Source organism: Ranitomeya imitator, chromosome 10 (assembly GCF_032444005.1).
Source record: "Ranitomeya imitator isolate aRanImi1 chromosome 10, aRanImi1.pri, whole genome shotgun sequence".
Taxonomy (NCBI): domain Eukaryota; kingdom Metazoa; phylum Chordata; class Amphibia; order Anura; family Dendrobatidae; genus Ranitomeya; species Ranitomeya imitator.
Genome location: NC_091291.1, coordinates 19,282,589 through 19,297,509, shown reverse-complemented (window position 1 = coordinate 19,297,509; position 14,921 = coordinate 19,282,589). Strand labels below are relative to the sequence as shown.

Sequence of the window (14,921 nt, the reverse complement as noted above, 5' to 3'; positions counted from 1 at the left end):
TGCCTGGCTGCAGCAGTGCTACCCCTGTACTGGCACCCCCCTCATCTGCCAACTTAGCAAACTTATTGGGGTGTTCCAGATCAGGACTAGCCTCCCTGGCACTCTTCCCTCTACCCCGCTTCCTAACTGTCACCCAGCTTGCTACTTCATTGTCCTGCAGCTCCATCCCACCATCACCCCCCTCATCTGTCCCATTGAGCGTCTGCTCCGTGAGCAGAAGACTCCTCTCCATATTGTCTATGGATCTCAGTGTTGCCAGCTGCACATTTAGAGTCAGAATCTGGGTTTCCAAATGCACAACGTGCTCACATCTCGCACAGCAGTATGCACCCTCGATCGGCTGCTCAAGGACTGCATACATGTGGCAAGATGTGCACTGGATGGCATTAACAATCGTGGAGCACATTTCCTAATGGGGATTGCACCAGACAGAACAGTTCAATTAAAAAAAAATAAATAAATAAATACAAAGTATTAATAAAAATTGGAATTTTTTTCCTGTTTTCCAGTACAAGACATGCTAAAACCAATGGTATCGTTCAAAAGTACAACTCATCCCGCAAAAAACATGCCCTCACATGGCCATATTGACGGAAATATAAAAAAAGTTATGGCTCTAGGAGGGAGGGGAGCGAAAACGCAAAACCGAAAAAAGCTCCGGGAGTTAAGTGGTTAATATATTCGCCTTTCCCTTGTCATCTACAACCGTTCTTTCCTCACAATTTATTAAGGCGCCTACACTTTCAGTTTTTATTCTCTTACTATTGATATAGTTGAAGAACAGTTTGGGATTAGTTTTACTCTCCTTAGCAATGTGCTTCTCTGTTTCCTTTTTGGCAGCTTTAATTAGTTTTTTAGATAAAGTATTTTTCTCCCTATAGTTTTTTAGAGCTTCAATGGTGCCATCCTGCTTTAGTAGTGTAAATGCTTTCTTTTTACTGTTAATTGCCTGTCTTACTTCTTTGTTTAGCCACATTGGGTTTTTCCTATTTCTAGTCCTTTTATTCCCACAAGGTATAAACCGCTTACACTGCCTATTTAGGATGTTCTTAAACATTTCCCATTTATTATCTGTATTCTTATTTCTGAGGATATTGTCCCAGTCTACCAGATTAAGGGCATCTCTAAGCTGGTCAAACTTTGCCTTCCTAAAGTTCAGTGTTTTTGTGACTCCCTGATAAGTCACCCTAGCAAAAGACAAGTGAAACTGTACAATATTGTGGTCGCTATTTCCTAAATGCCCGACGACCTGCAGATTTGTTATTTTGTCGGGTCTATTAGATAGTATCAGGTCTAACATTTTTAAAATTAGGTCTAATTTTTTCCCCACTATGGCTGACCCTCCAGATCAAGAAACGCCATTTTTACTTTGTTGATTTGTGATGTGAAGGTGATCCCCCAGGTGTTATTATTGAGCTCCTTTTGTTAATTGTGCCGCTTCCTCCTCTGTCCCCTTCCATCTGATAATCAGATCATCTATGAATCGCTTATTAAGCCTTATTTGTCATGGAAAATAGGCTTAGAGAGTGATGATGAGGACTCGACTCGCCTTATGAATAAATTTGCGAAACTTGGTGCGACCGGAGCCCCCATCGCGGTGCCAAGCAACTGTACATACAGTACTCCTTCAAAAGTGAACACGTTATGTTCAAGAATGAATTTCAGACCCCTTAACAAAAAATCCCTTTGTTCGGGAAGCTTGGAGACATTGGTGCTCAAAAGGGCTGAATGGAAATTCAGGAGTCGGGAAAACGTACGCGACATTCCCTCTGGGAATTTAGATTTTACATAAATGATTATTGTTTTATACTTTTAGATAATTTTTTTTTAAGTTGCATTTCTGTGTTTAGAAACTTTGCTGCGCCACCTGGTGACAGAGCGGTATTACTACAAGCCAAGGAATAGTCCGCAATAAAGTAAAGGGGGTTGGAACATTTTTTTCCTATTTAAATACATTTATTTGGGGCTAAAATTCATTTTTGCAATTAAGATCCATCAAAATCGTTGCACCGTTTGGCTTTTTCAGATTTTGCACATTGAACCAAATAGGACTGGCAGGTCTTTCCTAAAAAATATTCATTTTTTTTTTTTTAATAAGGAGGATCCTCCCCAAAAGCAGCTTCAAGAACATTGGCAAAATTCTTCCTACTCGTTTGCCATTCATATGAATTTTTTGTGGGGGCTTAAGAAGTTTGAAAACTGATGGAAAAAAAGAAAAAGCACCTGTTACTTCTTTAAAAAGTATCCTTAAGGAATCCTCTCCAAACTAGAAATTGTCTAATCAAAAGGCTGAAAAAAAACCTTTAGGAAAAATAAAAACTTTCGAAAACCTTTAAAAAAAAGAAAAAATGAGCATTTCCTGAACCACTTACTGCTTGAAAAAGCTTGTTTATGAAAGGCTCAATAGACTGCCTTAAACTCTGTTCATATGTCAGAACGATTGTTTAATACACTTGTTCTGAACCAAGAACCTTCAGTCATGTGACCATTACATCATCAGAGGTCCTTTTAACCTTAAAAACTACACAGAGAGGGGGAGAGCAATGATGCGCCGTTATAAAGCATGTGCTTAGTGTTGGATCGCTTGTAAACCCATCCCACCGTGTCTATACACGTTCTTAGCCATGGTCAGATGTGGGTGATGCCACACACCTAGCCCCAACGCGCGTTTCGCATCAGCTTCTTCAGGGGACCGTGACCCTTTGTGTGTCTCTAATAAGCATTAAATAAGAATCTTTCCAGATGTAGCGAATTTCCATAGTGTAAAATTGTCCGCGCAGGAATTTGCATCACTTCCGCCGGCTCCAATGACGTTTCAAATCACGAGAAAAACCTCGATTACGTCAATGACCCGCACGTGTCATAACTGGGCGCCATCAGTGATGTTCCGGACCTCGTCACGTTCAAGACATGCGTACATTCAACGGTCTGGAGGAATCGGCATGAAGGCAGGAGACGTATATATTCCCGCCCTCACATAGAAAGGAGACACAATAGGTCCAGGACATAACTTGTCACTGCCGCATGTGGATTTAGAAAACGTAACATCCGAGAATTCCAATACTCCTTGTGAATGTGAGAATATAGGGAAACAATAATAATGTGCAACCTACAGCATTAATTACTGTAACAAACACACGTACCATCCATATAATAAAGTGCAATGTGGCATCAAGCCGGCGTCAGAAAACCGCAAGACCAGACGATCGCATAATGTGTATACAGATCATAAAGTGCTAGTGCATCAGCAATAAATGTCGATAACAAAAATCCTGGTGTAAGTAAAAATATACAGATATTGTGAAAAACAGGGAAGTGACAGGGAGGAGAATGCAAGGGGGGAGGAAGATGACAAGGGAGGGAGGAAATGAGCATATCAGCTGCCATAATTCCTATCAATGCATGTATTGTTCAAGAACATGATCAGAGGATTGGAAGGATGAGAGAAGACCATTGCCTGAGGATTGCTCACAAAGTGGACCCTTTCAGTCAAACTGAATACTACTGTTCTCATAAGAGAAACCAGACTATAAAAGAAAGAAGGGGAGGAAAAAACACAAAAATTAAAATTAGAGTTAAAAAAACCCCAGAGAACATGGAATATTTAGGTCATTGGGTTATCCCGATGGAGTGGAGCTAGAAGACCACATTGTCTGGTTGCTCCTACTCCGGCGCTGAGAAGAAGCACTTCATCTTCAGAATATATCACCTGCAGTACTACATGTGGTTTACTATGCGGTTTGTACCTGCGGGTTGATATAAGTCGGACTTACATCTCGTGAACTAGGTGTTCACTCACGCGAGCATGTAAGAGATATCCAGGTCGCCCGTGATGTGGAGGATGTGAGTAACCTAAAAACTATTCCGAGGCACTACCGAGAACACAATTGCAATCCCAAAGATCTGCGTATCTGGGGAATCGACAAGATACGTGCCTCTAGTGGTGGTGATATCAAACGTGGCCTTGCACCGAGAGAATGCCGCTGGATGTCTGTTCTAGGTACAATGATTCTGGTGGGTCTAAACGAACCATTAAGCTTTACTTTCTTCCTATAAAGATATGTTCTCTGTTTTTTTTGTAACTAATTTAAATTTGTGCGTTTTTTCCTTCCCTTTTTATTTCTTTTATAGTCCTGTTTGTCTTTTGATGTCAGTAGTATTCTGTTTGACTGAAAGGGTCCCCTTTGTAAGCGATCCTCAGCGAATGAATGGTCTTCTCTCATCCTCTGATCATGTTCTTGGACAATACATGCATTGATATGAATTATGGCAGCTGATATGCTCATTTCCTCCCTCCCTTGTCGTCTTCCTCCCCCCTGCATTCTCCTCCCCGTCACTTCCCTGTTTTTCACAATATCTGTATATTTTTACTTACACCAGGATTTATGTTATCGGCATTTATTGTTGGTATTTTCTGATAATGCCGTTCACTAGTCTATGATGTATATAATGTTGTGGCTATATATTTACATAGTTCATATAGCACTAGCACTTTATGATCTGTATACACATTATGCAATCGTCTGGTCTTGCAGTTTTCTGATAGAGGCTTGATGTCACATTGCACTTTATTATACGGACGGTACGTGTGTTCGTTACAGTAATTAATGTCATAGATTGCACATTATTATTGTTTCCCTATATTCTCACATTTACAAGGAGTATTGCAATTCTCTGTTGTTACTTCTTCTAAATACTCACATGCAACAATGGGACAAGTTACGTCCTGGTCATATTGTGTCTGGAGTGACGTCTCCTTTGCACGTGAGGGCGGAAATATGGATGGATCCTTCCTTCGTGCCGAGTCCTCCAGCCCGCTGAATGTGCGCATGTCTTGAACGTGACGCGGTCAAGAGCATCACTGATAGCGCCCAGTTATGACGGGTGCGGATTATTGACGTCATCGGGATTCTTCCAGTGACCCGCAGCGTCATTGGGGCCACTGGAAGTGACGAAAATTCCTGTGCGAACAATTTTACACTATGGAAATTCGCTATACTTGGAAGGATTCATATTTATTGCTTATTAGAGGCACACGACAAGACACGGCCCCCTGAGGAAGCCAACATGAAACGCGCGTTGGGGCTAGGTCTATGGCATCACTCACATCTGACCACAGGTAAGAGCATGTATAGACACCGTGGGATGGGTTTACATGAGATCCAACACTAAGCACATGCTTTATAACGGCGCATCATTACTCCATCCACCATCTTACCCTTGGTATCTTCTCACTCATATACCACTATTCATTTTTCCATGACTCTTAATGTTTCCAGATGTAGTAAGTGATGTACGTGCTGTTGTCTACCGGATCCTTATGCTTTGGTTTACTCTGATACTTTTTTACCTGTTGTTTTTATATGTACATGATTATGTTTTTGTGATTTCAATACATTGGTATTTTTTTACACAAATACTTTCTGGACATTTACTCTGTGGTTTCAGTGTATAATATATTTTGGAGTGTCCTCCCCTTGCCTTATACTGGATTCACCTATTTAGGTATTGGGTCCAGGTAGAGTGGGGGAAATAAGTATTAGATCCCTTGCTGATTTTGTAAGTTTGCCCACTGACAAAGACATGAACAGTTTATTATTTTAAGGGTACGTTAGTTTTAACATTGAGAGATAGAATATCGAAAATAAAACCTCAAAAATCACATTGCATAAAGTATATACATTTCTTTGCCTTTTGCAGTGAGAAATCAGTATTTGATCCCTTACCGACCATTAAGAGTTCCGGCTCCTACAGACCAGTTAGACGCAGCCTGAAGTTTCCCAATGAACACCTGGATGATTCTGTGAGTGATTTGGTAGAAGGTGCTGTGTCAGATGAGACAAAAATGTAGCTCTTTGGCATTAACTCAACTTGCCGTGTTTGGAGAAAAAGAAATGCTGTCTATGACCCAAAGAACACCATCCCCACTGTCAAGTATGGAGGTGGAAACATGTTTTGGGGGTGTTTCTCTGCTAAGGGCACAGGACTTCTTTACTGCATCAATGGGAGAATGGATAGAGCCATGTACCATAAAATCCTGAGTGACAACGTCCTTCCCTCTGCCAGGACATTAAAAATGGGTCATGGCTGGGTCCTCCTGCAAGCCAATAACACAAAACATACAGCCAAGGCAACAAAGAAAGGAGTGGCTCAAAAAGAAGCATGTTAAGGTCATAGAGTGGCCTAGCCAGTCTCCAGACCTGAGTCCCATAAAAAAAAAATGGAGGGAGATGAAGCTCTGAGTTGCCAAGCGACAGCATCAAAATCTTAATGATTTAGAGATGATCTGTAAAGAGGAGTGGACCAAAATTCCTCCTGACATGTGCGCAAACCTCATCATCAACTACAAAAAAAAAATCAGACTGCTGTGCTTGCCAACAAGGGTTTTGCCACCAAGTATTAAGTCTTGTTTGCCAGAGGGATCAAATACTTCTTTCTCAGTGCAAAATGCAAATAAATTTATGTAATTTATACAATGTGATTGTCTGGATTTTATTTTTGATATTCTATCTCTCAATGTTAAAATTGGCCTACCCTTAAAATTATAGACTGTTCATGTTTTTGTCAGTGAGCAAACTTACAAAATCAGCAAGGGATCAAATAATTATTTCCTTCACTGTGTAGGCTATTTGCAGTTGTGCCTTCTGCTCTGACTATATGTTTACTGGTAATGCAAGACTGGTATTATTAGGGACGTTTTTGCTTTATAAGGGCAGTCAGCCATAGACGGATTGATAGCTGTGTTGAGTTTTTGCCCACCACTGCTCCACCTAATAGCATAGAGTCTTACGAAGACACTGTGGGAAAAAGCTGCAGCCGCATCCCCATCCTACCCTTTTTATGGGTGATTGTGGAGGATACAGAACAATTACTAAGATCTTATAGACTGAGAACAATAAGGTTTCTAGAAAAAGAGGTTGAACGGAGATGTAGATCTGCAAATTTAGAATTTATTTCAGGTTTATGTACAATACATTAAATTATTGAAAAAGTTTTCGGCCCAAATTCCCATTAAAATATCAGTAGTGCAGTTCATTCTGCGCGGTATGAAATGCACCCAATAAGCATTCCCTGACATATCGATATAGAATTGTCACTACAGGCCGTCATACGGTCATGTTGCAGCCGGGCTCTTCTGAGAGCGTATTCCATCCTTCGTCTTGTTCAATATGGAGTGCCACAGATATCTCGGCAATTGGCTAAACCGTGCTCCACATTTGCACGTGAATTGGGATACAAGCGGGTGCTCCCAACTGTGGGCATGAAGCTGCTGGTAACCTCTCAACAATTTTCCACACGTGGCACAGGTAAAAGATGTGTTGCTTAGATGCTGCAACTGGTGGCGGAGGAAGTGGAGTAAACCCACCGGAGACCGGCCACAATTGCAACGGTGTTTCTTCCACCGAGATCTCATTGCACCTTTGTTCTGGTGTAACTTCATCCTCCATAACTGGAAAAAGTACACGCCACAGTCCTGACATCTGTATGGTGGCCTTGGCTTTTTAAAAAGGTGAACCAAAAGCTCGTAAGGTAACTCCATAGTTGGTGGAACAGAACTCATACTGGGTTCATTGGTGACAGAACTGAAGGAACTGGTTTGAGTCCTTGATATGGTCTCTTCCGCAGGCTCTAGAACCTCTACGCTTTGGAGTATCTGAGGATCTGTACTCGTTAAACCCTCGTGGAAACTTTCGGTCCCTACTACTAGCTCGTAAATGAATTCTGGGACTTCTACAGAAGCCTTTTGCTGGTCAAGATCAGCAAGCATACTGAGACTTTCTTGTGCCTCCAAGTTAGGGTGGCTGGCCAGGAAACCATAAGCTTGCAAATGATCATCCTCGAGGCCAGAAACAGGCAGAGATTTACAATTGCTCTCTTTCGAAGACTTATTTAGATAATGTCCCATGGCATTGGCATCACCTGTCACCAGGGCAGTCTGGGATGCAGCCTTAACACGTAGCACAAGCTCTCGTTCTTTGATGTGCCAACGAGTATGGTTGGAGTAAGCCGAAGACTTATGAAACACTCTGCCGCATTCCTGGCAAGTGAAAGTATTGGCTGCCATGGCTTTTGCCCCATTACTCCGATGCTCAGCAGATACAGAGGGGACTTGGGCTTCCGGTATCCTCCTCTCCTGACCCTGCGCTACTTGATTTAAATCTGGTACAGCCAAGGCAGATGCTGAATTTCTTCTCTTAATATGCCACAGAGTGTGAGTAGAGTATGAGCACAGTTTACTAAAGACTCGGCCACATTCCTGGCATGTAAACATTGGCCCAGTTTTCTTTTTAATATCCATAGAAGTCACGTCAAGGGAGGTCCCAAGAGATCCGAAGTCGTCTGATGAAAATGACTTATTCACAAAGGACACCAGTTCTTGCTCCTTCCTATGCCATCGCATGTGGGTTCCATATGACGAACGTCTATTGAATACTTTCCCACAATTTTGGCATTTGAAGACTTTTACTTGAGTGCCATCCTCGCTTTTACTTACAGTAGATATGACCTGACTTGAGTCAACCATATTGAAGTCCACGGCTATTGAACCACTGGAACGAGCAATGCTTAGTTTTCCGTCATTGCAGCACACATGAGACCCTAGATTAATCCTTCTCCTAAACGTGCGCCCGCAACGACCACAAGTAAAAGGACGCTTGTACCTCAATACACTATTGTCAGGGACCGGTTCATCTTTATGCGTTTCCATCAAAACGTTGAGCGGCGGATTTGCTTCTTCTTTCTTATACAGTTCCTGCAGGTTGTGAAGCTCCTTCTGCGCCTCGGCACACATCTTCTCCAACCTTTTCATCGACTCTTCACTTTGTTCGCATTTGCTCCGTGAATTATACATATCAGTGATGTTAGCGGGTATTATATCGTCTGTCCTCACGCTGGTTAGGGCCTCCTTGATACACATATGGCTCTCCAGGTTGTACGTCCGTCCAAACTGACGCCCGCACTTGGTGCACTTGTGGCTTCGCACCCACGGCTTCACCGTTCCCACACTCTGGGTTTTTGCATTATAGTAGCTATACTTCCCGAATAGCTCAGCTTCACCACCTTCCTGGGTGGAGATCATTTCAGGATATAGTTCGGTGGGTCGAGTGGGAGAAAGACTATAATTCAGAGCTGGAATAATTTCCAAGTATGAGATTTCGGTCTCTTCCAAACTTGGTCCCAAGGGACAAGTCTGATCCTGATCTTCGTTGTTATATGCGTAGCTCCAAACAACCGACGGGTCGTCGTTCTGCAGAATGGGCTCGGAGGTAGAGAACATTTGCCATCCCAAATGGTCGTTCCCTTTCTTCAATGCCCTGCCTTCGGGAACATATTTTGGCTTTTCCATAGTCTTCACCTGGGAAAACGGGGAGAACACATGCTGGTGGTCCAGGCTTTCATCACTGCTTGAATCATCAATGTAATGGAGATGATGCCAGGCTGGCAAGTCCAGCTTATTCTCCTGGGGAGAAAAAATCAGAAGGAGAAGAGTCAGTACTAGAGAAAAAGTGTAAAAAGGTCTACAAAAAAAATTATTATGTGTATTCATCGCAGGCGACTTTGTACTTTTCTGAATCAACTTTTTATCCTGATTTCAAATATGTATATAGTTTTTCTGTAGCATGTACAGTTGTGGCCAAAAGTATTGACACCCCTGCAATTCTGTAAGATAATACTCAGTTTCTTCCTGAAAATGATTGCAAACACAAATTCTTTGGTATTACTATCTTCATTTAATTTGTCTTAAATCAAAAAACACAAAAGAGAATGAAGCAAAAAGCAAAACATTGATCATTTTACACAAAACTCCAAAAATGAGCCAGACAAAAGTATTGGCACCCTCAGCCTAATACTTGGTTGCACAACCTTTAGCCAAAATAACTGCGACCAACCGCTTCCGGTAACCATCAATGAGTTTCTTACAAAGCTCTGCTGGAATTTTAGACCATTCTTCTTTGGCAAACTGCTCCAGGTCCCTGATATGTGAAGGGCGCCTTCTCCAAACTGCCATTTTTAGATCTCTCCACAGGTGTTCTATGGGATTCAGGTCTGGACTCATTGCTGGCCACCTTAGAAGTCTCCAGTGCTTTCTCTCAAACCATTTTCTAGTGCTTTTTGAAGTGTCATTGTCCTGCTGGAAGACCCATGACCTCTGAGGGAGACCCAGCTTTCTCACACTGGGCCCTACATTATGCTGCAAAATTTGTTGGTAGTCTTCAGGCTTCATAATGCCATGCACACAGTCAAGCAGTCCAGTGCCAGAGGCAGCAAAGCAACCCCAAAACATCAGGGAACCTCCACCATGTTTGACTGTAGGGACCGTGTTCTTTTCTTTGAATGCCTCTTTTTTTCTCCTGTAAACTCTATGTTGATGCCTTTGCCCAAAAAGCTCTGCTTTTGTCTCATCTGACCAGAGAACATTCTTCCAAAACGTTTTAGGCTTTTTCAGGTAAGTTTTGGCAAACTCCAGCGTGGCTTTTTTATGTCTCGGGGTAAGAAGTGGGGTCTTCCTGGGTCTCCTACCATACAGTCCCTTTTCATTCAGACGCCGACGGATAGTACGGGTTGACACTGTTGCACCCTCGGACTGCAGGGCAGCTTGAACTTGTTTGGATGTTAGTCGAGGTTCTTTATCCAACATCCGCACACTTGCGTTGAAATCTCTTGTCAATTTTTCTTTTCCGTCCACATCTAGGGAGGTTAGCCACAGTGCCATGGGCTTTACACTTCTTGATGACACTACGCACGGTAGACACAGGAACATTCAGGTCTTTGGAGATGGACTTGTAGCCTTGAGATTGCTCATGCTTCCTCACAATTTGGCTTCTCAAGTCCTCAGACAGTTCTTTGGTCTTCTTTCTTTTGTCCATGCTCAATGTGGTGCACACAAGGACACAGGACAGAGGCTGAGTCAACTTTAATCCATGTCAACTGGCTGCAAGTGTGATATAGTTATTGCCAACACCAGTTAGGTGCCACAGGTAAGTTACAGGTGCTGTTAATTACACTAATTACAGAAGCATCACATGATTTTTCGAACAGTGCCAATACTTTTGTCCACCCCCTTTTTTATGTTTGGTGTGGAATTATATCCAATTTGGCTTCAGGACAATTGTTTTGGTGTTTTTTCATTTAAGACAAATTAAATGAAGATAATAATAAACAAAGAATTTGTGTTTGCAGACAGAATTGCAGGGGTGTCAATACTTTTGGCCACAACTGTATAGTTTCCATAGAGCAGCATCATTATTATAAGGTATAGGAAATATACTGGCAACATTAAGAAAACAGTAATCTACATATCAGAAAAAAAATGATTCACCTTACAAAACAGATTTTTATTGAACCAAAATAATTTCACATGCAAAATGGAAACCAAAATATGACCAGAAATTAAAAGTGCTTGACATTAGTCTGTCGTTGATACGATGTTTCAGGGTTGTCCCTATATAACATCCAACAGTAATCTGCCATCATTGAGTCATTCCAAAAATCCCGGTAGTGGTGTTCTATTACTTTAATGTCCTGGTGATACCACTCGCCATGTTCATCGCTTCCATCCCCAAAATTTTGAGGGAAGAATATCTAAATGTGAATGCAAAAAGTGCATTTTCAGAGACATGCGATCCACTTGAAGCTTTTCCAAGATCTCAATTCCTTATCTTTTAGAGTTCCTTCAGCATCTCTCATAAGCTCTCTGATCTGAGGACCAACAAATACCCCTTCCTTCACTTTTGCTGGTATAATGCTGGAGAATTTCTGCGAAATGTACTGGACCCCTTGTGAATTGGTCTTTGCCATGGCTATCACAAAGTTTTTAATCAATCCCAACTTTATATGTAGTGGAGGAAGAAAGATTTTTGTTGGATCAACTAAAGGAATATGCTGAACATTGTCTCTTCCTGGAGCATAGAGGTTTCTCTGTCCCCAATCATAATGCTCTACAGTATTTCTACAGTCTCAAACACAAGAAGCGAAATCTGCTTGCATCCCCATTAGCAGACCAATCACTTTCAAACCTCCACAGATATTCAATTGATGATGCTTATATTGTAGAGCATCCAAAAACATCTGACAGATTTTCATAACTTTCCTTTAGATGAGACGAGTGAGCAATAGGGATTGGTGGTTTCATATTGTCCATTGTGAAGCACCACTGCTTTCAAACTTCGCTGAGAATGAGTCAATAATCGCCAACCTGCAACAAAATACTCTTGATTCAGTTCTTCAAAGAGGCCATTCCCATTGTTACAGACAGTACACCATTGGTCCATCAACTGTGAAAAATTGTGTTAAAGTGTTACTTCTGTTTCGGTAATAACACACTTTGACATCATCGCGAAGAAGATTCTTCTGTTTCAACCTAGATGCTTTATCTTTTGTCAACGAAAGGTCTGTGATGAGATCATTTAATTCATGTTGAGTAAAGTGTTCTGGCGGCTCCATCAGGTACATACTCATCTTGAGTTGAGGTCTCCAAGTCTTCGCCAGTAGCTTCAGCTCCATAGTCTTCATATTCTTCTTCATTTTCATCCGATCCAGACAGGAACTGGCAAGGTGCCATCATGTGGAACTGGCCTAATAGCAGATTCAAGTTCAGGGTAAATAATTTTAGAAAAACCCTTCAGTTTGACAAAAAAAAAGTAGAAGTCATCACTGATTTTTGGGTTCTCTCCAAATCATGGGAACACAAATGGCATAGCTACTTTCCTCACACTCAACCAGTCATGAAGACCATTTGAAGAACTTGAGCATATCACACAAGGAGCCCATATTTTGTCTTGATCACCAAGTGGACGCTTAAAGTACATCTGGTCCAATCTTTTTAATATCATGAGTGATTGAACGTACTTGGCCTACTACCAGTCCTTGCTGCCATCACCATCCTTTTCTGACTGACTCAAATCATACCGCCTCGTAACAGTTAGCTCCTCCCCATAACATGTGACTTTCCGAGAAGCAGTCATTGGTTGACTGCATGGTCAATACTCCTTCCCGTAAAACTCACTAAAACCTTTACCGATGTTGTCCCTGTCAGAAAATTCACAATTAAGTAAAATGGTTTTAATGCAGAAATAAAGTCATAACAAAAAAACTTCTCATCTCAAAAACTTTATGTGATAGAGCAAAACTAAGCATATTTTTTGAATCAGCAAATCAAACTCCATAAAGCAGACATATTACCTTTGCTGATGAATTTTTTGCGTTGACCACGGTAGTTTTTTGCTCTATTATTGTACACTCATACAATTCAGCCCCTTGCATCTTTGAATATTACTGGTATGAAATTTTCCTAGGTTTAACATTACTTAATTATCTACCTTTTTTAATATATATATATATATACAGTGGGGCAAAAAAGTATTTAGTCAGTCAGCAATAGTGCAAGTTCCACCACTTAAAAAGATGAGAGGCGTCTGTAATTTACATCATAGGTAGACCTCAACTATGGGAGACAAACTGAGAAAAAAAAATCCAGAAAATCACATTGTCTGTTTTTTTTACATTTTATTTGCATATTATGGTGGAAAATAAGTATTTGGTCAGAAACAAACAATCAAGATTTCTGGCTCTCACAGACCTGTAACTTCTTCTTTAAGCGTCTCCTCTTTCCTCCACTCATTACCTGTAGTAATGGCACCTGTTGAAACTTGTTATCAGTATAAAAAGACACCTGTGCACACCCTCAAACAGTCTGACTCCAAATTCCACTATGGTGAAGACCAAAGAGCTGTCAAAGGACACCAGAAACAAAATTGTAGCCCTGCGCCAGGCTGTGAAGACTGAATCTGCAATAGCCAACCAGCTTGGAGTGAAGAAATCAACAGTGGGAGCAATAATTAGAAAATGGAAGACATACAAGACCACTGATAATCTCCCTCGATCTGGTGCTCCACGCAAAATCCCACCCCGTGGGGTCAGAATGATCACAAGAACGGTGAGCAAAAATCCCAGAACCACACGGGGGGACCTAGTGAATGAACTGCAGAGAGCTGGGACCAATGTAACAAGGCCTACCATAAGTAACACACTACGCCACCATGGACTCAGATCCTGCAGTGCCAGATGTGTCCCACTGATTAAGCCAGTACATGTCCGGGCCCGTCTGAAGTTTGCTAGAGAGCATTTGGATGATCCAGAGGAGTTTTGGGAGAATGTCCTATGGTCTGATGAAACCAAACTGGAACTGTTTGGTAGAAACACAACTTGTCGTGTTTGGAGGAAAAGGAATACTGAGTTGCATCCATCAAACACCATACCTACTGTAAAGCATGGTGGTGGAAACATCATGCTTTGGGTCTGTTTCTCTGCAAAGGGGCCAGGACGACTGATCCGGGTACATGAAAGAATGAATGGGGCCATGTATCGTGAGATTTTGAGTGCAAACCTCCTTCCATCAGCAAGGGCATTGAAGATGAAACGTGGCTGGGTCTTTCAAGATGACAATGATCCAAAGCACACTGCCAGGGCAACGAAGGAGTGGCTTCGTAAGAAGCATTTCAAGGTCCTGGAGTGGCCTAGCCAGTCTCCAGATCTCAACCCTATAAAAAACCTTTGGAGGGAGTTGAAAGTCCGTGTTGCCAAGTGAAAAGCCAAAAACATCACTGCTCTAGAGGAGATCTGCATGGAGGAATGGGCCAACATACCAACAACAGTGTGTGGCAACCTTGTGAAGACTTACAGAAAACGTTTGACCTCTGTCATTGCCAACAAAGGATATATTACAAAGTATTGAGATGAAATTTTGTTTCTGACCAAATACTTATTTTCCACCATAATATGCAAATAAAATGTTAAAAAAACAGACAATGTGATTTTCTGGATTTTTTTTTCTCAGTTTGTCTCCCATAGTTGAGGTCTACCTATGATGTAAATTACAGACGCCTCTCATCTTTTTAAGTGGTGGAACTTGCACTATTGCT

The 14,921-nt window shown here is 41.6% G+C and overlaps 1 protein-coding gene across 1 annotated transcript in view; it reads right to left on the bottom strand.

Annotated features, from left to right (window-relative positions):
- Window positions 1-6,928: 6,928 nt before the first annotated feature.
- Window positions 6,929-14,921, bottom strand: part of LOC138651277 (zinc finger protein 724-like) — a 76,559-nt gene continuing 68,566 nt past the window's right edge. The window contains exon 3 of the mRNA XM_069741352.1: window positions 6,929-9,460. Within this exon, the coding sequence (XP_069597453.1) occupies window positions 7,115-9,460 (2,346 nt within the window). The 3' untranslated portion in view covers window positions 6,929-7,114. The remainder of the gene's footprint in view (window positions 9,461-14,921) is intronic.